The 21,622-nt window shown below is 38.7% G+C and overlaps 1 protein-coding gene across 1 annotated transcript; it reads left to right on the top strand.

Moving 5' to 3' along the window:
* The first annotated feature begins 695 nt into the window (after positions 1 to 695).
* mrps9 (mitochondrial ribosomal protein S9) lies at positions 696 to 21,095 on the top strand. Its single transcript, XM_060867174.1, has 11 exons — positions 696 to 827; positions 2,526 to 2,708; positions 7,917 to 7,979; positions 8,102 to 8,132; positions 8,240 to 8,319; positions 13,589 to 13,674; positions 15,519 to 15,594; positions 15,753 to 15,921; positions 16,136 to 16,244; positions 19,803 to 19,972; positions 20,878 to 21,095. The coding sequence occupies exons 1-11, from the start codon at positions 729 to 731 to the stop codon at positions 20,967 to 20,969; spliced, it is 1,158 nt and encodes a 385-aa protein (XP_060723157.1). The 5' UTR covers positions 696 to 728; the 3' UTR covers positions 20,970 to 21,095.
* Positions 21,096 to 21,622: the final 527 nt, after the last annotated feature.

Below are 21,622 nucleotides of genomic sequence, written 5' to 3'. Positions count from 1 at the left end.
GTGAGCTGCACCAATAAACACCGTGACTCAGAAGGTTAAAAATAATAGAGAAAACATTATATGTTTATTATGTAAAGAATGAAACATGGTATATGGGGTGTTAAAGGAAATAATTATTAACAGTGAGGTGGTGTGATGCAGCTTGATGCAAAGTGGCACCATGAAGTACTAACTTAGTGTTTTTTTTTTTATCCATTTCGATAGTTACATCCATTTAAAGTGGAAAATTAAGCAACCTACTGAAAAATCAATCACATTTAAATAAATAAATAAAATAAAATAAATAATTAAATATACACTATATATACAATTGTATTATGCTAATACATCTGTACTAATGGGGCTGTGAATATTGTAGTTTTGTGGCTGCAATTAGGGTGTTAAAGTGATTAAAGCTACTTTTTTGGTAACAAAAATAATATTAATATTTGCTGAAAACAACAAAATCACAAATGCCGAGGTTTAACAAACATAAATGTCCAGAAAGAAACAATTAAACATTAAACATAACATTGTAGGCGTCACTGTAAGACAAATTGAATTTAAATATTATATAAAATTTAACATTTAAATTGCAAATTCAAACTACAGTCAGGTGCTAGAAAAAGATTACGACCTAAAAGTTGTACACGTACAAGTGTACTAAAACAACGACTATTAAAAAACGGAAATGACGTAACCACAAACAATCGGTTCATTCCGGTGAAAGTGTGCGCCTGTTATCCAACATGGCTGCGTCCAGTAGTAGAGCCGTGTTGACTGTTTTATCAAAATGTGGCAAATGCAGCTGGACTTCGTTTATTTCTTCGTCAAACGTGAACCGACAGGTAAAAAACGCTTCTAATGTTTTGTATGAATTTTTTAGAGCTAAATCTGTTTTGGCTTGTCGCGTGTTGTAGTGGTTAGCGGCGATGCTTATAAATGACAGGTCACGTCCCAAATCACGTGTATTAACACGAGGTAGTGCGCTAGAATAGTGCGCCAGGGCGCTGTACACGGCCCTTCTGTTTAGTGCCCTAATGTACAGTTTTGGACACAGCCCGCGATGCCCTTGTGCTGTCTCTTCTTAACAAACTAAAGCTGTAAAGTCTTACTGAATAAAAAGGATACTGAAGGTTAACATATAAATAATACATGTAAATACATCTGCCTAATGTTTTTACTTAGATATTTTTGATAGTTTGATATTTTATATCTATTAAATTAAAGATACAATGTGTGGATTTTTTTTTTATTAATAATAATGAGTATAAAAAAAATAATAGTATGATGTTTATGAGCTGTTGTGGGTTTCCTATAATAGGAAATCACAGCCAGCATTGTATGCAGGGTGTCAGGTTGGATTTGGAGGTAAATGTAAATTATACACTGATGTAGATACATCCAGTATAATGGCCAGACATCAGGTGAAAAAGAAGTCTGGCTACAGGATGACTGTCAGGAGCCACAGCCAGTCAGAAGAGGGTTTAAGACTGTTAACAAATGGGTAGTATTTCACTATAAGAGGAAAAGGATTGAAAGACTGGTGGTGTTTTAGCTGTTTTTTTCGGTTGCTAAACATATGCATGTTAGTCTGATGGGATGTTAATGAATGATGGCTAACAGTTGGACTTCTTGTGATTGTTTGTATCATCACCTGTGGCAGATAGATGGTAGTGTCTGAAAGAAGGTGTTTGAGAGTTTCTGTCAGTGACAATGAGCGACATCCCAGTGAACCAGTCACCATAATACACACTGTTATTACTGTTTCACTGCAATAATAAACAATAATAAAGCATATTAAACATGTGCAATAACAGAAATTTTGAAATGTGCAATATTACCTATGTGCAATATGTCTTCAGTGTAACCACTACTCTTTTTATACATTTTTGTTTTTGTATATACTGTATATTATATTATGTCTTTATTCTTTATTCTTTTTATATATTTTTTCCTGCTGTAACAGATAAATTTCCCCATTGTGGAACGAATAAACGAAAATCTTATCTTATCTTATGACCCCTCTTCTTGCCCTAATCTTGGCAAAGACCCCATGGTGTGGAGCAAGCAATCAGAAATGAGCTTTTTTCCACATTATATGTTAAAGTAGGCTAGATCATCTATACAGTAGTCTAGGAGATGTACAGGAACATGGAGTATTCCATTAAAATGGATCAAACATGTCTCTTCAACAGAAGCCAACCTTTTTTCTTACTATCTAACTATCTATACATTTTTCTGAGACAATGGAAAGCACTGAATCCCTAAGCAGAGTGAATATTAAAAAAAAAAGAAAGAAAAGAAAAGAACATCTATTCAATCCAACATTCATGGCAAATATAAATGTGCTTGATGATAAAATTCTGTTAAAAATCTATGCAGATATTATTTTATTTAATTTATTGCATGTTTTGTAACACTGGCTTTTTTTGATTTATGTGACATGTGCATGGCCACATGTATTTATTACAAATAACTTGCTAATTACAGTCTTTCTCAATCTTTTCAAGTTGCCGTTTAACATTTATTTTTTGTCTCTGTAGCTAATCAGCAGGCAGATCTGTGTGTCATCAGCTGCATGGAGGAAGAACCTGGCGGCGGCTGGGCCTAAAAAGTTCTCAGAGGAGTACATTAAGAAACAAATAGATGAGTTCAACATCGGCAAACGCCACCTTGCCAACATGATGGGAGAAGATCCTGAGACGTTCACGCAGGAGGACATAGACGTAAGAAGCACATTACTGCTATAGATATTTATAGTTGTTGTGTTGTAAGAACTTGGGTTTTGCACTTTGATATCTAGGCATCACATTGGAGCAGACATATAGGGAAGTGGCATTTTAGTTTGGGTTCGTGAGATCTACACCACATCAGATGCTGTATCTGTAATCTGCAAAATTTACTGCTAAATCTGACTTTAACATTTGGCAATAATTATGACAATTCGCCTTGGTGTAAATGTGTATTATTAACGCAAAAAGCAGCACAGGATAAAATAAAACAATTCTGAAGAAAACAAACCAAGGGCTTTAGGATCTGGTTAAGTGTCTGAGTTGCTCTCAGTTGAAATGTTGGCTAGAATGAAAACATAGTTGTATAATATGGGGTTAAAAATTTGAAAAAAGCAGCAACTTTGTTGTGAGTTGGCAATGATGCTATTTTTTTTATTATACAGTATGTTGTGTTACTAGTGTAAGGTGTATAACACAATGGGGTGTGATGTGACTGGTACCACCCTGAAATTGATTACTTTCCTAAATTGTCCTTTATTCCTCTTCTACCAATAACAATTGAAAAAAAAATGCCATCTGTAGTGGACAGGAGAGGCGTTTTGTTTTCAGGTTGTCTGTCACTTCATCCAGCTGAGATTCTCCAGAACGAGTTCTATAGAATCATCGCTGTAACCGATTTGATTATACAATTGTTGGTCTGTTGGTGAGATTGGCAGCGAGTTTGGCTTGGTTATTTATTCATAAACAACACATTACACTTTTGTTCCATCTTTTGTTAGGTTTTATGTGGTGGAACCCGCAAAAAAAAGCTAGTTTCACTTATCGTTTGTTACTGAGAAACATAGAAACTACAAATCTTCTGTGTCTCCTCATGGGCTAAACACAAACCACTGCCATGTTTCATTTAGCCCACAATAACTTGTAAAAGTAACACTGAAAATGTCTGCAGTACCTTCTGCTCTACATTTTCACACAATCGTAGCAGACCCACAGTGCTGTGATCTGGAAAACCACAACTGCCTCCATGTTTACTTTTGCTAGCAGCAAGCCAGCCAGCTGTCTGTAATGACTGATGATGAATACAATTTCCTTTTCAAGACAGTGATCAATGTTATACATTTAACGGCTTAATATGTCTCTATGTTGAATCAAATAGTTGCATATACAGCATAAGCCATTCAAATGTGTGTGTTGATTTGAGTTGAGGAGACACTCCCGAGTTTCTGAGTAGGTATTAGAGTAGGTACAGGAGTTTTTCCTGGTCAGAGGTCAGGAATTATAAGTCACAACCTTGTGATGAGGCAAATTATTTAATCATCCAATGCACCAACTATTGTCAACCAATCTTGTCTTATTAATAGCGGTGATCTAAAATATCCACTGTCAAAAACAGTCTTTGTCTCCTGATGCATTTATAAAAAGCAGTTTATTTGGTTCATATTTTATTATTAGCCATAGATCAATGAATTTAGCTCCTGTGTGTGTGTGTATATATATATAAAAGTTTATGTACTTTACCAAAATATTAAAAAGCTTTAAGAAGTGACTGGCAGGAAAGTTGAGTTATAGATAAAATCATGAGACTATTTAAGATATACATAAAATACTGAATAAATCCACAGAAAATCCACACTCCTACCTCGTCCAGTCTCTTGTTTTCTTTCTCTCAAACAGCACAACTCAATGCATTAAACAGGTTAAAATGGCAGAAGCTAATTGCAAGCTTTTGTCACATTCAAAACTGTCATTAGTTAAAAGCTAGAGCTAGTGGCCTTTGGAGTACATCTGCTGAAGGCGACGCCAACCCTCTCTGCATAAAATGAGGCGTTTTGGCCGTTTCTTTCTGTTTTTTTGGAGCCGTTCCCATCATAGGCCATTTTGTGTACTTTGCTAGACCTGTTCATTAAAACAAACTTTGATATGTGTTTCTGTTCAGGCAAAAAAATGAAGAAATTTGTCCTGTATCCTGAAGGGCGAAATTATCTCTCATTTTCCCATTAGTTCTGTATTTCTATGTTAGCTCAGATTAAAAAAATTTAAGTAATGCTAAAAGTATATTAGCATTACTGTGTACAGTATATTTGCAGAAATGATCTCAAATTATATAATTTTTTTAAACAGCCAACAGTAATAAACAAAACAGCTGTATAGAGCAAAACCCGGTTATCATATCCTGGGTAAATTTGAGCTCTTTGTAAGTATATGCTTAATAAATATTCTGATATGTCTCACTGTTTTGCTAGGCATGATTTTAAGCAGAAACACAATATCAGCAGCTGTGGGGACTTGGTTTAATGCCATCATCCATAATGTGTTCTCAGGATGGAAAGTTCTGGATCTTCAGTCAATTCCCCAATTATCACGGCATATACTTGTTTAAATGATATTCCATATAGTAGTATAGTTAAATTATGTTTTAAAAAAAAAAACGTGCAAAGGGAACGTTGTGAAATAGTTAAGAACCCCTTGCCTTAAGAATAGAATTTGAATATATAAAAGTTGAATATGTTGAATACTTAAGGAATAACGCACTAACACTCGAGACTTAAACATCTAACAGAAAGCTTTACCACTTCAACAACAGTTGTTTTTTTTTTTTCTTTGTTAAACAGCAACATTTTTTTAAATCAGTTTATCATCAGCGATTGTGCTACATCTGCCAAACAAGTCTCTGTGTATGAGCTGTTAAATAGGAAAAATAACATATTACAGATTTTAACATATAAATAATAAAACTTGTACATATAGTTTGTGTTACAGCCAGATGTCAGAGCATGATCAAAAATGGAGCAATTTGTTAATAATATCACATAACTGATTATTTGTCTGAGGTGAATTTCTGTTAGCTCATGTTCCTGTTGCTTCAGAAAGGCATAAATGAGTTTCTGAAATCAGACTTTTGAGACTTTTGACATAAACAGTGGGTACCCGGTTTGGCTACGGTTTCATTTGGGATCTTGGTCCAATCCTGCCATAATGCCTAAAGCTTTGCTTTTGGGAAGACGCCAATTTGAAGCCTCTCTAGCGGTCACGGGAAGACAGTGATGTTCAAAGATACTTTAATGCTTCTCTCTCGTCCTTTCACTGGACCATAATTGATTCATCACACCAAATGTGCCCAATTTGCATTTATCCCCAATCCTCCACCATCGTTAATGAATTGAGTCTTCAGTGCCAGCGTGGCTAAGAGGCAGTGACACCCACCAAGCCTCTGCCAGACGAGCAGGGAATGGCTTGGACTGCCGGGCAGCGAGGCGGAGCACCGAACAGGTTGCCAGCTCTGGCTGACATGACGTTCCTGCGAGCGCAGCAGAGGTGTGGGACAGCTGTGCCAGCAGGAAGTAATTCACCTTCTCTTCACCTGCCTTCCCTTCACCGTCACACGTGCATGGTGTCTTCGGTCTTGCTCTGTGTTTCTGAACCCGTCAGGTGGGGTGGAAGTCTTCAGAACGTGATGCCAAGACTAGTGACAACTGTGCTAAAAGCAGCACTGATGGTTATGGGTTCCAACATGCAGAGCTGCACTGTTGAACTTTTCATTTCGTTTGCACACTCGCGCCAGCTCGTTTACATCCATTAAGCGATAACTGAGCTGTGCGACCGCTTCTGCCGTGAAAGCAGATGTGGCAGTGAGCCAGTGCAAAGATTGTGAAGTCACAGAAACATTTTATTCTATTTTGTTTTAGATTTTCCTTTTTCTCCTTGCATTTACACATCATTCTGTGTGGCAAGTACTGATGGGCCTGAATTCTTATGTTTTTGCAAGTGACAGCATTTCTTATGATTACAACATAAAAAAAAATGTATTCCATACATTTTACATTTATTCCATACATTTACAGTATTACTGTCTTTCAGTATGATGCTGTAATTTACATTTAAAATAAACTACCTAGGTTAAAAATTGGGACTTGGGGTCTACACAAAAGACATCACAGACGTTGGATAACAATTTCTGGAGCCTCTGGACGTGTAAACGCTCACAAATGCTGAGTGAAGTACAGCACGGTGCGGAGTTATGCGGCGCAAAACTAATATGTGTGCTCAAGGCTTGATATCCGGACACACTTCTACTGCTGTGGCTTCACTCCGGATCTGCCTGATTTATCCTGATACTTTTTCTTCTGCTCTGAGTTTCTGCAGTCCTGGAGTTTATTGGTTCTGTTTTTGGAGATTGGAAACCCTAAAGAACTGTCCATTCGCCATTCCCTTTAAGATCCTAGATTGCCTAAATGGACAGCATTTATTAGAAACACTTGCACACTTTGGAACAGGAACCAACCTCAAAATCTTAACTGTTAATATTGCTTCCTGTGTAACACTTTTTTTTATATATTATATCTTGGCCGTAGCCCTAAAGGAATATACTGTATCATGTCTATAAATGAAATGACTGCAAAACCCTGACAAAGTTCTATAAAAGGGGATGTTTGAGTGTGGGCGTGGAGTTGTGGTTAAGTCTGCCACAACATCAGACAAAGTTTGGCCACCTTGTACGAAGTTTAGGCAGCAGTGTTTTGCAGAACAGCGTGATAAGGCTACACCTCCCTCAGGGAGCTGCACCATATTGCATTTCAAGGTATTAACAGGTGCTGCCTTCATCTGTCACTGCATCTTGCATCCGTCCCCTTCTCTCATCGTCCCTCTGTCTTCCCGCTTGCTTCTTGTTCTTGTTTCTTTGCTTGTGCTCACTTCACCACACTGCCTCTAATTTTCCCATTTTGACAGTGTGATGCATGACTGCGTGTCCTTTCCCACTGCATCTGCTGTCATCTCACTTCATCCCGCTCTTTTTCACCTTTTTTTTCCTCTCCGTTATTTTTCTTTTTTTTTCTCACAAATGGCCATTTTTTTTATTATGAATTTTTTTCATCATTTGAAGGGTAACGATGTTAAAACTACCCCGACGCTGATAATCGATCGCACAATATATTTGCAATATTCAACTATATACAGTTATCACGGATGAGCCGTAATACATCAAGCATCAGGGTCCTAAAGGAACATTGTTTCATTTCACTGTGTTCTGCCTCAGCTATATATGGTCCACGTGACAATAAAAGCCTCTTGTCTTTTGTCGTTGTCATATCCTGCTGTCTTTTACTGGGAATGTGCAAATGCAGTAGCGAGAAATTGAATTAATAATGACAGTAATGTTATAGTAATTCCTGGTTGTTTTTGTTTTTTTTCCTTCCTTTCCAGAGGTGTATAGCATATCTCTTCCCCTCTGGTCTGTTTGAAAAGAGAGCTCGACCTATAATGAAGGTAGGGTTAACTCTTTATCTAACTCTATCTAAGTCTCTCTCTCTCTCTCACACACACACACACACACACACACACACACACACGTAGTTTCACATTTGTTTATTTTTATGTTTGTATTTCAGCACCCAGATCTGATCTTCCCGAAGCAGGCTGGTATGTAAATGAAGCTTTTGTTTGTTTGTTTGTTGTTTTTTGTGATAACTGAAATTTAATATAATACTTTAATTATAAATTGTGTAAAATTGTGTGTTTTTGTGCAGCGGTGCAGTGGGGCGAGGACGGACGCCCTTTCCACTATCTTTTCTACACTGGGAAGCAAGCCTACTACTCCCTCATGCATGTAAGTACAGTCTCTCTCTCAGTCTGTCTTCCTGTATCTCTTTGTCTTTCTCTGTTGTGTGTGTATCTCGGACCTAATGCTTTTGTCAGTCTATCTCGCTGACTCGTTCTGTCTGTCTGTCAATTTTAAAAGCTATCGGAGTCTTTTACAAACATGGGCAGAGGAGCCAGAGGTTTAGAATATACAGCAATTAATAAGTTCATATCGACTGTATATGGCTGTAGAAAGGATATTGTTTATAATCACAGTCTCTGGTGTCACTCAGCTGAGGATGGGGTTTGATTGTGAGTCTGGTTCCTCTCAAGGTTTCTTCCTCATACCATCCAAGAGAGTCAGGCTTGTTCATTAGTGATAAATAGGGATAAATTCAAATAAATTTACATAAACCTTTCATGTTCTCTAAAGCTGCTTCAAGACAATGTGCATAGTTAAAAGCGCTATACAAAAAAAAAATAACTGAATTGAACCGAATCAATACAGGATTTGCTTGAAGACGCTTTTCTGGTGTGAAAGATACACAATTGTTTCTAATGGCAGTTGCTTTCAGTTCACACTGACTTTATCATGTTAAGTCGTGAACCCTGCCTTTGAGCCGACAGACTGAACCTTTTCATCACACAAACGTGACGGAGCCACTTCGTAATAGACAGCACTCATAACATACTTTTGCTTCAATGTTTTTTTTTTAATATTATTTTGAAGTAAAATTTCATTTGCCCTGTTTTCTTGAGTTTGTTTTAGCAGTATTAGCACCTCTGTAGAGTGTGTAATGCGTATGAAAGCTCATTTATGCCATGTTTGAGAAAAAAGGTAACCGATTTATCTGTAATTACAAATTATCACTCAGCTGCAAGCTTTTTGCACACAACTGCCTTTTCCCTTACAGTTGCAAATAAATATTTTACAGTTCTGATTGTTTTCTCATTATTGTAAGTCTCTAGTTCTATATTGTGAGTTATCACACTTAGCTGAAATAACCTTTTAGTAGAACTTAGCCAGATTGTCTTAGCCGAACAGTTTAGCTTTATGCGATGATGACGTGGATTAATAAGCAAAGCAAAAAGTCCCACTAGCTCACAACAATAAAGGACTTCATCAGGGGGGGGAAACGTGGAAGGTCTTAGACTGACCAAGTCAATTACAAGACATTAATCCGAATGAGCAGCATTGTATCTCCTAAACAGGAGACTGGGGCCGAAAACTGAAAGAATCTGTAATACAAGCCTAGTAAAGCATCATAAAAAAAAAAGAACTGATGCAGTTATTGTAAGCTAGGAATATGTAACCACATATTGTACCTATATGTATATGTACCTATATGTCTGCTCACCTAAGAATCTGCCAACAAAGGTGCCAAAGTTTTTTGACACATATTTGGTAAAGGAAATGAATCTTGTTCATCTTTTGATCTTCAACCCAAATGTCTTCAGTGTATAGCAGAAACAAAACTGACCTTGACCTTCCGATACTATCAGAGGAGACTCTGTACCTGTGAGTATAGTGTCCTAATGTTGACTCACATTGGGTGTTGTCCATGTGCAGTATAAAGAGACTAAGAATGCTCAAATAATTTTGGCCAGTGACCCCGTTTTAAGAGTTGAAAACTTACATTATGCGGTGTAGTGATTTGGGTATCATGACTATCACATTCTGTAATTTTGCTAACTAATGACCATGACCACCTCATGCAAAAAAGCAAAAAAAGCTTGTAGTCATTTTAAATAACTGCACTGAGCACCGAGGGACAAGTATAAAGGCTTTTATGAACATTACAGGGTGTTAGACAAAATATTTATAGCATAGACATGAAACAAAGAGTAGTAAATAAGCTCTGTGACTCCATTCATGTCTCCAGTGACACCAAGGTTAAGAACTTGGTTTAACATTTTTCAAATGGTCGCTGTGTCCCTTTCTGTGTCTTTCCCTGTTTTTTACTCGCCATTCTTCACTCTGTTCTGCTCTCACTCGCTCTCTCTCTCTCTCTGTCTCTCTCTCTCCCTCTCTCTCTCTCCCTCTCTCTCTCTCTCTCTCTGTCTCTCTCTCTCTGTCTCTCTCTCTGTCTCTCTCTCTGTCTCTCTCTCTCTCTCTCTCTCTCTCTCTCTCTCTCTCTCTCTCTGTCTCTCTCTCTCTCTCTCTGTCTCTCTCTCTCTCCCTCCTTCTCTCTCTCTCTCTCTCTCTCTGTCTCTCTCTGTCTCTCTCTCTCTCTCTCTCCCTCCTTCTCTCTCTCTCTCTCTCTCTCTCTCTCTCTCTCTCTCTCTCTCTCTCTCTCTCTGTCTCTCTCTCTCCCTCCTTCTCTCTCTCTCTCTCTCTCTCTCTCTCTCTCTCTCTCTCTCTCTCTCTCTCTCTCTCTCTCTGTCTCTCTCTCTCTCTCTCTCTCTCTCTCTCTCTCTCTCTCTCTCTCTCTCTCTCTCTCTCTCTCTCTCTCTCTCTCTCTCGATCTCTTGAGTTTGTCTTGTGACAAAGAGAATTCTCTTCAGGTTTGTTGTTTAAATGAACATGTTTAAATAGGCTTTGTGTAACAGAAAAGCACACAGAAGTAGATGGGACATCAGGATGTAGACGGGGAATATGAATCTTTTTTCTTTTTGTAAATTCTTTCTGTAAATGCTTGTTAAGAAGGCTTTTGTAGATCAGATTTCTATAGGCCTGGGCAAATGAACAATATGATATCAAGACCGTGATAAATGGTGCAATGCAATTAACTGAAATATCATGCTCTTATCTTTAGATCAGTTAATTTAATAGACCTGTTAAAAACTGAATGGAAGTGGTCGTTGTATGCAATGATTGGAAAAACAAATGTTACATCTTTTATATATGTGTGTGTATGTATGTGATAGAGAGGTAGAGAGAGAAAGAGCGATATTAAAAGAGGAGCCAGGTTTGTTCACTGTAACTCGTTTTTTTTTTCCGTCTCACCTCTCCGAATCGCATTTACAGCAGGACGCAGAACACACTTCACTAGGCATGCCTGGGCTTTGTGCTATTTCAGACGTGTATGTGTGTTAGTGTGTTAGAGAGGTACAGCTGTGCATTGAGGATTTGGGAAACGAACCCCAGAGACATCCCTGCACTGTAACCAGCTCTTTGTCACCTCAGCTAAATCCTTTTCAAAGTTTCTTTTTTCACGTTTCTCCTGCACCTTCTCCTTTCTCGTTTCTCCTCTGCCATTTATCTCCGGACTCGACCTTGGGCTAAGACGTGACGCCATAGCAGTGCAGATCTGCGTGCGCATGTTGATTAATGTGGCATTGTCCTCGACTTGCCCGAGCCCCCGAGCCTCTCCCCTTTTGCCCGGCAGTATCCGAGACCCCTGCTGTTCATTTAAATAGGTATGTCAAATCAGAAAATAACGTACAGCTCCCCAGCCAGCAGAGAGCAATATTTTACTGGGACAAGAAGGAAAGGGAAAGAACGCAGACGCACACGTACATGCACATAAACGCAATTACAGAGGCACACCACTTTTTTTTTTTTTTTTTTTAAATCCCAATTTGTAATGCATCTGTACACTCCTACAGAGCAAGCCTTTTTTCCGAAGCGTATAGAAAAGAATTGAAATATACTGAAATTCTAGTGTGGTACACAAAGATGATCTGTAAACTTAACCAAGTTACAAAGAAAAATATGTTAATTCACAACACAATATTTTTGCATGCACACAATAATCGGATAACTTGTAACAAAAATATCTGGCTGGCAATAATTTTAAATGAATCTTATTAGAATTATTTATATATAGAATTAGAAAACGTATGGTCTGGACAGTAATCTAATTTCTTTCGAAAAACATGATGTATGTAAAGCGGGCGTCTGCTTTTACTGTGCACCTGTAACTCTGTCTGTCGCTTAGAATTCAGCGCCAAGACTTTAGTCTAATCATTTCATTTATTTTTCAGCACTAAATATGTTAGTCTTCTACCGTTTACATGACCGATTATCTGCCGATATGAGATCATGGTCATATTATTGTGTAATGAAAAGTACTCACTATTTTCCACATGATTGTTATATGACTTACACTTGCACAATAACTTGGACAAAACACTGACCCTGTTCTTAGATTGCTGGCCATATTATAAGTCTCTTTAATGCACAAAGATATTGGATGTTGTTTTATTTGCAATTGTATTATTTCTTCCATTGCTGCTTTAAAACCCACCTAGTAGACATGATGCTGTATTGTGTGCTCGTCTGATTTATTAAAAATCTCACAGCTTATATAAAATCTAGTGTGTTATCGTACATAACACCAGAAAGTGGCTTTGATTCTTGTCTAGCTCCTATTTTCCTTTTCCTGGTTCAATTTCTACGACTTCTTTTTATGGCCGACTTTTTACAAATGTGTAATGTGCATTCCACTCATCTTACATCCTCTCTCTCTCTCTCTCTCTCTCTCTCTCTCCCCCTCTCGCTCTGTCTATTCTTTTCTATTACTCCACTCTCTCTTTTTTTTTTGCACTGAAAATTGGTTTTTGCCCGATGTTTGCTTTTTTGGCGAGCGCCGGTGGATTAGACGCACTCTATCAGGATGGAATTAAACAAACAGCTGCGGAATAATTGCGGGGGGAAATGAATTCTCGCGCGGCCGAGGGGAAAGGACCGACGTGAGCTGCATGCGCGTGTGCGCGCATACACACACGCGCGCACTCACACACCCACACACACACGCACACACGCACCCTGCCCTGCTTCGCTTCATCGCCATGACGCCTGACGGGCACTCCAGGCTCGTGGGCGCGATGCCAATTTAGACAAGAATGCCCGAGGACGCCATCCGGCTCTGCATGGCAGCTCCTCCTGCCGGGAGGAGGGAGGCTCTGTGTGTGTGTGTGTGTGTGTGTGTGTGTGTGTGTGTGGATGAGAGAGAAAGGGGTTATGGCCCAAGTGCTCCCCAATTCAATTTCCCCCCACACACAATTAAATCCAGCCAGGGCTGAAGAGACAGAGATGGGATCTGCCTTCATAATTGAGATCCCTGTATGTGTGTGTCGGTGTTCGTATGTGTGTGTTGTCTAAAAAGAAGGGGGATTTAAAAATTCATGTTTTTTTTGTTTTTTTTTCTTTCAAGAAATTCTCGAATACATTTTTTTTTTGTTTATTCATACTTGCTAAAGGGTCCATTTCCACTTGAACTCTATAAACGAGTGCATTTTTTCCACAGCTGTGTCTCACTTTTGAATTTTGACCTCCTTGTGAAATATCAAACAAAAAAAATCAGTATGTTTTTCGTCCTTTTCTTACGCTTTGAAATTCTTATTGATTCCAGGATATGTTTGGGAAAGTGTTGGCCATCGAAAAATATCAAGACAAGTTGAGAAGTAAAGGACTTTTTAGTCAAGACACAAAACAGATGTGAGTACCACAGTCAGACATTTCTAAATATATTTACACTTTTTAAACTTGTGATGTGTTCTAGTCTCTGCACGTGTGGTCTGGAAAAACCCACCAGATGTCACCGAGGCTGAATTCTCTCAATTCTTATGATTATATTTTAATTATTTTTTTTTTTTTACATCCCAACTTAAATATGTACACATTTCTGTAGACCAGTGACTCCCAATGCATTTTGGGGAAAACAACTCCCAAATGGGGGTGGCTTAGTGGTTAGCACGTTCGCCTCACACCTCCAGGGTCGGGGCTCGATTCCTGCCTCCACCTTGTGTGTGTGGAGTTTGCATGTTCTCCCCGTGCCTCGGGGGTTTCCTCTGGGTACTCCGGTTTCCTCCCCCGGTCCAAAGACATGCATGGTAGGTTGATTGGCATCTCTGGAAAATTGTCCGTAGTGTGTGATTGCGTGAGTGAATGAGAGTGTGTGTGTGCCCTGCGATGGGTTGGCACTCCGTCCAGGGTGTATCCTGCCTTGATGCCCAATGACGCCTGAGATAGACACAGGCTCCCTGTGACCCGAGGTAGTTCGGATAAGCGGTAGAAGATGAATGAACTCCCAAATGGAAGTTTTCTGTGATCCCAAACGCTAGATTAATGATATTGGACGGCTGTAACTTTTGAACATTATGACAATGTTCATATAAGATGAATTTTACGTCAATCTGGAGGTAAAAGCAACATAGACGGCACATCAGCACCAAAACATGAAGATTCTCTTATGACTCTATTTCTAAATCATGGTTGTATTCATTATTTTTTATATATGTGAAACATGGACAGTCGGGGTGTTGGAGTCTTTCAGTGGAGTCAGAATCGTCTGGTTGAAATACAAACTAAAAAGAGAGATATTTCAGTTAAGGAAATGTTTTCCTAACTGGCTGCTATTTAGTGTGAACAAAATGAACAATACCATCTACACCAACCATCCACACTATTATGGACACTTGGAGGAGATGGATCAACTGGTCTGAGCTGACGGAAAGTCTATAATAACTCAAATAAGTACTTTTTACAGCCAGAAAAGCATCTCAGAACATCAAACCTTGAGGTGGAGGAGATACAAAAATTCCTCTACTATCAGCCAAGAACAGGAATCTGAGGCTCTCATGAGCACAGACTCATTGAAACTGGACAGTTGAAGAATATAATGAATGTCACTTGGATTTTTCACATTTAGTTTAATATTTTGATGTTTTGTGCATGCTGAGAATCTCTTCTGCTCACCACAGATGTAACGAGTATAACGAGTAACCCGATTATATGGGTTACTGTATTGTTCCTGACCGCTTGATCCAATCTGTCCATTTTCCTCTGTCCTCTCTGATCAACAGAACTGTCGCTCTGTTATACCATGCAATATAAACACCTGAGTGGTTTATGAAATAGTCAAAGTGAGAGAGAGACACAGAGAGAGACAGAGAGAGCAGCACCTCACTATAATAATGTAATGTTTTAGTATTGTAGTATTTTAGTATTCATTTGGTACCAACAACCATGCCACGATCACAGTGTCACAGAGATCACACTTAATTTTTTTTTCATTCTCATGTTTGATGTGAACATTAACAGAAACTCTTGTCTTTAATCTGTATTAATATTGTGCAGCTCCCACCTGATTGGCTGATTAGATTAGTCCATCCACTACACAGAGACGATTATAAGTAAATAAACTGCTTAGTGCCCAGATTTGATGGTTCAGTAGTGTACCGGTCTTGCAGGGATATGGAAAAGGTGGAATAGTTAGATGTGTTCGATGTTATTTATACTTTGAGAGTTAACATTAACACTGTGTGTGTGTGTGTTCTCAGCTCTCTGAGCGGTAGCCGGTGGTTGTTAAAGGAGGAGCTGGAGCAGTTACTGGTAGAGAATATCTCTGATCATGATGTAAGTGCACAACATCCATCATACAGTCTTATAAATTCTTCGGTGAAACACTTCCTAAAGATAACACAAGAGGGCACTGTTTAAAAAGTTCAAGTCAAGTCTGATGGAATGTGTTGTTTCTTTTCTATTGCATTGTGTGTGTGTATGCGTGCGTGCAGTATACTCGGTTCCTGCAGTTGATGGAGAGGCTCTTGTCCATGCCCTACTGCTCTATGGAGGAAGAGTTTGTTCAGGGTTTCCGCCGGAAGCTGGAGGTTCAGTCCAGCAAGCAAGAGATACCCGCACTACAGCACAGTGAAGATGGAGTGGCCTTCAGTCAGGCCGATGGTAGACACACGCGTGCACACACACGTGCACAAACACAGCATGATTCATTTTCACCATCACTAAAGCCATTAAGTTAAAAAATGAACATTAATTTTACACCTGCACTAAAACATTACATTATTATAGTGAGGTGCTGCTCTCTCTGTCTCTCTCTGTGTGTGTGTCCCACTCACTCACACACAAACTCTCTCACTGCCCTTTCACTCTGCCACAGGAAGGAGAAAATCGTCCAATGCCAACGTCACACTCAGAGATCGGGGCTCTGGCTGTATCACAGTCAATGGCAGGAACCATGTGCAGTATTTCCCCATTCTTCAGGACAGGTGTGTCTCTGTGCCTGTGTCTCTGTGCCTGTGTCTCTGTGCCTGTGTCTCTGTGCCTGTGTCTCTGTGCCTGTGTCTCTGTGCCTGTGTCTCTGTGCCTGTGTCTCTGTGCCTGTGTCTCTGTGCCTGTGTCTCTGTGCCTGTGTCTCTGTGCCTGTGTCTCTGTGCCTGTGTCTCTGTGCCTGTGTGTCTGCGTGTGCCGTGTGTGTCTGCGTGTGCCGTGTGTGTCTGCGTGTGCCGTGTGTGTCTGCGTGTGCCGTGTGTGTCTGCGTGTCTGCAAAAACTGGGCTTTAACCTAGACAGGTAGAACAGGGTGAGTAATATTAGCTGGAGATATGTGGCGGTTCCAATACTGAAGTTATAATTTTTATTATGTATGTATTATAACACATACAAATCTATACTTCAAATACAACTTGTAATATATAGTGGTTAAAAAGTGGAAGGTGAAGTGATCTGATCAAAGCGTGCCTTAGGGAGGGACCTTAGATGTAAAAAAGCATAATATAAACAGCTGCAAACTAAACTATAGTTGCAAACTATACTATACTTACCCCTTACACTAAATAATAGCCTTTAGGTACTGTACTATTCTGAGCCTCGGATTTGAATAGTCAATAATGATTGTTCAGTGAATGATCTATTTTCTATAAAATACAGCAGCTCTGACAGTAGTAAATTATTATAAATATTGAGTTTTCTTTAATGAGACTTTTTTTTAGCATTTAAGGAGTCTCCAGCATCAGCGCTGTAATATAGAGTTCTCAGTAACATGACTACTGTATATTTATGTCTTACTAACTTAGAGAGAAAAAAGTGAGTCTGGTGAGGGAACGTAGCTATGAACAGATAAAAAATGTTTAGCATGTCATTCTTTAGTAAATAAAAATTTCCTGTGACATTATTGGAAAGAATAATAATAATATTTCAGGGTAGTTACACACGACTCCACTCCACTGTGAATGGTTATTTGTCCTATTCCAGAAGGCACCGTTGTGTTTGGTTCTTTACACGTTGTTCTTTCACAAGTATTCTTATGCAGAATCATGTCATTGTACTTTGTGATAAAATGTTATGGAGTTGTCTCAAGATAAAACATTTTAATATGCATTCTCTAGTCTGTTCCAGCTTTTATGCTCTTTAGAATGCTAAAGCCAAAGCCGCTAAAAGGAAATGTTCCTACACAGCAGTTTTCTCCTCACTATTCTATTGTGTTTTTTCTTCTTTTTGTACGTCTTTGAGGACGGTTAATTACACAGCTGAGTGAGTAGTGGGCCTGCTCTTATCACACAGTCCTAACCCATTAAAGAGGATGGGTGACGTTTTCTTGGTCTCGGAAGTGTGAGACATCGAAGGCGCTGCCTTTAGACTAGATGACTCAGAAGCACCTGGTGTACACACTTGTGTACAATTGTGCAATTGTGGATCACATCAGTGATGTAGTGTTAATACACTTTAATCCAAGTATGGTGATCATACTTAAATACTTATATCAATCTTATATCTTTAACACACTCTGTTAACCTAGACAACTTAGATATTTTACCTGGTTTTGATGAGATATATAACTGGGTATCATCAGCATAGCAATGGAAACTAATACCATTCCTCCTAATGTTTCCCAAGGGAAGTGTATATATATTGAGAAAAGCAGAGGTCCTAAAACTGATCCTAGAGGGACCCCCTAATTAATTGGCAATAAACTGGATAGTTCTCCATTTAAGTCTATAAATTGGTATCGATCAGACATGTAGGATCTAAACCAGCTTAATGCCTGTCCCAGAATACCTGTGCAATTTTGTAAGCATCTAGAAGAATGTTGTGATCTATAGTGTCGAAGGCAGCACCAAGATCAAGTAGAACTAAGTGAGATGCAGTAACTTTATAAAGCACAGATTCTGTGCTATGCTTGGGCCGGAAACCTGACTGAAACGCTTCAAAGATATTGATCTCCTGCAAGAAGGAGCATAACTGAGTAGAAACTAATAATAATAATAATAATAAGTACTAATAATATTATAATATTTCAGACATAAATGGAAGGTTTGAAATAGGTCTGTAATTTGATAGTTTGTTAGGATCTAAATTAGGTTTCCTAACAAGGTGCTTAATAACAGCCAACTTGAAGGATTTAGGGATGTAATTTAACAGCTGTATGATCTAACAAACATGTTGATTTAGCTGTACTAATAAGTTATCTAGCTCTTCCTGTCCTATATTTGTAAACCACTGTATAGTGTTTATATAGTGTATTATATACACCTATAGTGTAGCGCTTTAGGTGAGACTGGGTCACATGATGCTGTCAGGGGTTTAACATCCACTATTTTGTTCCTGATATATTAAATTTGATCAGTAAAGAATCTCATGACGTCCTCACTACTAAACTGTGATGGAATGCACATTTTTGCTAATCTAGCCACTGTGCTAAATAAAAACCTGGGATTCTTTCAGTTATTTGACACGAGTTTGCTCAGGTGCTCAGCCCTAGCAGCTTTTAGAGCTTGTTTATAGCTGGACATACTGTGCTTGTATGCAATTCTAAAAACCCCTAATTTAGCTTAGAGAGCGTGAATATGACTATTATACCATGGTGAAGGTGTTTTGTCTCTAACCTTCTTTAATCGGGTGGGAGCAACTGTGTCTAATGTGCTACATATATCCAAATTTCAGTAAGGCAGAGTGCAGTAAGGCTATTTTCCCAGATCATTTACAATAGTGCTTTGTGTGCAAGGGATCTAATGTTTATAAGCCCAAACTTTAGCAACTGTTTTTTTAGCAACTTGCATTTTTCTGGTTTAATTATGGTAAGATTTTTTAGAGAACTTTTAGTGAATTTACTTTCAGATCTTATTACTCAGGGAACAAACACAGATGCTTATGAATGCAGAAGAGGTCAATTAACAAATAAGGGCAAAAGAATGGTTGTCTCAGGTCACATGTCTCACTGGAAGCACATGTTGGCCTTCACTCTTCACTGATAGGGATCAAAAACCAGAAAAAAAAAACAGAAAGAAAGCTCGTCAGAAAATAGTAACTTGTTTTGGTTGTGCTGTGGGAAAGAGAACTAACTAAATTCTTTTGAAAATATTGCTATCAGGTACAAGTAGCAATTAACTCCCAAATAAACACTGCTGCAGAATTCAGAGACCATGCTGATAGTTTTTTGAGTAGTGAGATATGGTATATATTTAATAATAACAATTACATCAGGATTATAAGTCCTTAACCATCTTAAGCCTGCTTTCATCATCTAGTGAGATTCGATGGGCTACCCTTAATGAGGAACCTTTCAAAATCCAGAAATCTGAGTATTCCTATGAGTTTGTGTTTGTGTGTGTGTGTGTGTGTGTGTGTGTGTGTGTGTGTGTGTGTGTGTGTGTGTGTGTGTGTGTGTGTGTGTGTGTGTGTGTGTGTGTGTGTGTGTGTGTGTGTGTGAGAGTGAGTGCAAAAAAAACCTCCCAACAAGTTACATGAGTAATCTTCTTTCATGATTGTACTACTTTTTTGACAGTACTGCATGTAATGGACAGAATTTATATTATTTGTCTCTTGTAGACAACAGCTGATGTTCCCACTGCACTTTGTGGACATGCTGGGAAGGTTTGATGTGGAGGCCAGCGTAGAGGGCGGCGGTCATTCGTCCCAGGCCGGAGCTCTGAGGCTGGCAATCTCCCGAGCACTGCTCAGCTTTGTTTCTAATGGAGTTGTAGAGAACATGCGACAAGGTGAGGGTGAAACACACACACACTGCTCATAAATGCTGCTCTTTTCTCTCTAATTACAGTCTTAGCTTCAGACATGCGTGTGAAAACTTTGCATGTTTTTCTGACCATAAGCTTCAGGATCTTGAAGAATAAAATATGTAATTTCTTTGTGTTAGTTCTCTCAAATTTCTGATGTTTACAGGTCTCGTTGTTTATCAATAGAACATGTGGGATTTTTTTTAGCCAGGGTGTGAAGTCTGGCTTGTGTACTGTTCTCAAAGATTTTTGAATCTATTGTTTATTGTGAGTTTTCTACCAACTACCTGACAAAACTTCTGATGGACAAACCTATTTTAAAGTACTAGTACTAAGTTCTAGGTCGTAGTTTGTAATTTGAGATGCAGTTTTTGACAGTCAGATTTTAAAGAAAAGTTATCAGGGCTGCTGCATGACACTCAATGCCCCACTCTATACTGACAAACAAATGCATCCCAGAATAGTTGGTGTGAAATGTCACAGGTTAACATGGAAACCTAGCAGCCAGGGATGGTTCAGCTCCATCCTGCCCTCTAGTGGTTAATTCTTTAGAAGGACAAATGACACTTGCTCACACATACACAGCTATAAGTAATGTATAATACAAGCCTAAGAATCTCACGCTTTTGCATCAGTGTCAAAAAATAGGCTTGACACTTGGCTGATCTTTCAGAATTAGAATTAAATTAAAAATTATTTTTTGGCCAAGGTTTGTCCTACTTCTGCTAATTTTTCAGTCATTTCCTTAAATACATTTATTTCTGACTGTCCCGTCCAGGATGCTAATCCTGCTGTGTGAAACGTTCCTCTAGCAGGGGATTAAAAGATCCCAATTTGTATTTAAACTAGAAATCTTCCTATACATTAACATTTTTATCTGTTGCTTTCAGCTGGTTTGCTGACATCTGACCCCAGAGTCAAAGAGAGGAAGAAGCCTGGCCAGGCTGGAGCACGTAAGAAATTCACCTGGAAAAAGCGTTAACTGGTATTAGGCACTGTGGATCCAACATCAACATCTAGTTCACATATATTGGCTGTATATCTTACAGTCTGCATTGTTTGTATAAATGAATCATGTATATTGCAATAAAATAAATGTTTTCATCTATGCTGTGTTGAATTTTTCATTTTTGTTTTGTTTTGTTTTAACACATAAAGGGCAACCAGCAAAGGATCTCCTGCAGCACAGAAAGAACATTTAATTTATACTTAAAACATGTTTAAGTTAAAAACTGATTTCATTTAAATCCCTTATAGGTATGATCTGTGTGTATAAGATTTATGCATAGTAAGAGGTCTATTATTGCAACAGTCTGACATTCGGGGTATTGATGAGGTTGGTGTCCTCCAAGACCACATGGAGTTGGCATGTAGAATGTCAGAATACTTCATGAAGAAGAGTCAAACTCAAGCTGGTACATCTGTAGATGTTTCAGGATCCAGGGTTGGCCTTATTTCAACAAAGGTCCAAAATCTTCATGACACGAAACACAACTGGAGCTGGTACAATCTCTGGTTGCCAAAAAAGCAGACATTGTTCTTATTTTCCTCTGTCTTTTCAGTGGGAACATGAATGCTGCCATCAGAATGGATGGTTTGAGTATTTCATAAATCTCTGATGGTATAATGATATTG

Source organism: Tachysurus vachellii, chromosome 4, assembly GCF_030014155.1.
Source record: "Tachysurus vachellii isolate PV-2020 chromosome 4, HZAU_Pvac_v1, whole genome shotgun sequence".
NCBI lineage: Eukaryota > Metazoa > Chordata > Actinopteri > Siluriformes > Bagridae > Tachysurus > Tachysurus vachellii.
The sequence above is the reverse complement of the archived record's forward strand: the minus strand, read 5'-3'. Positions and strand labels throughout refer to the sequence as shown.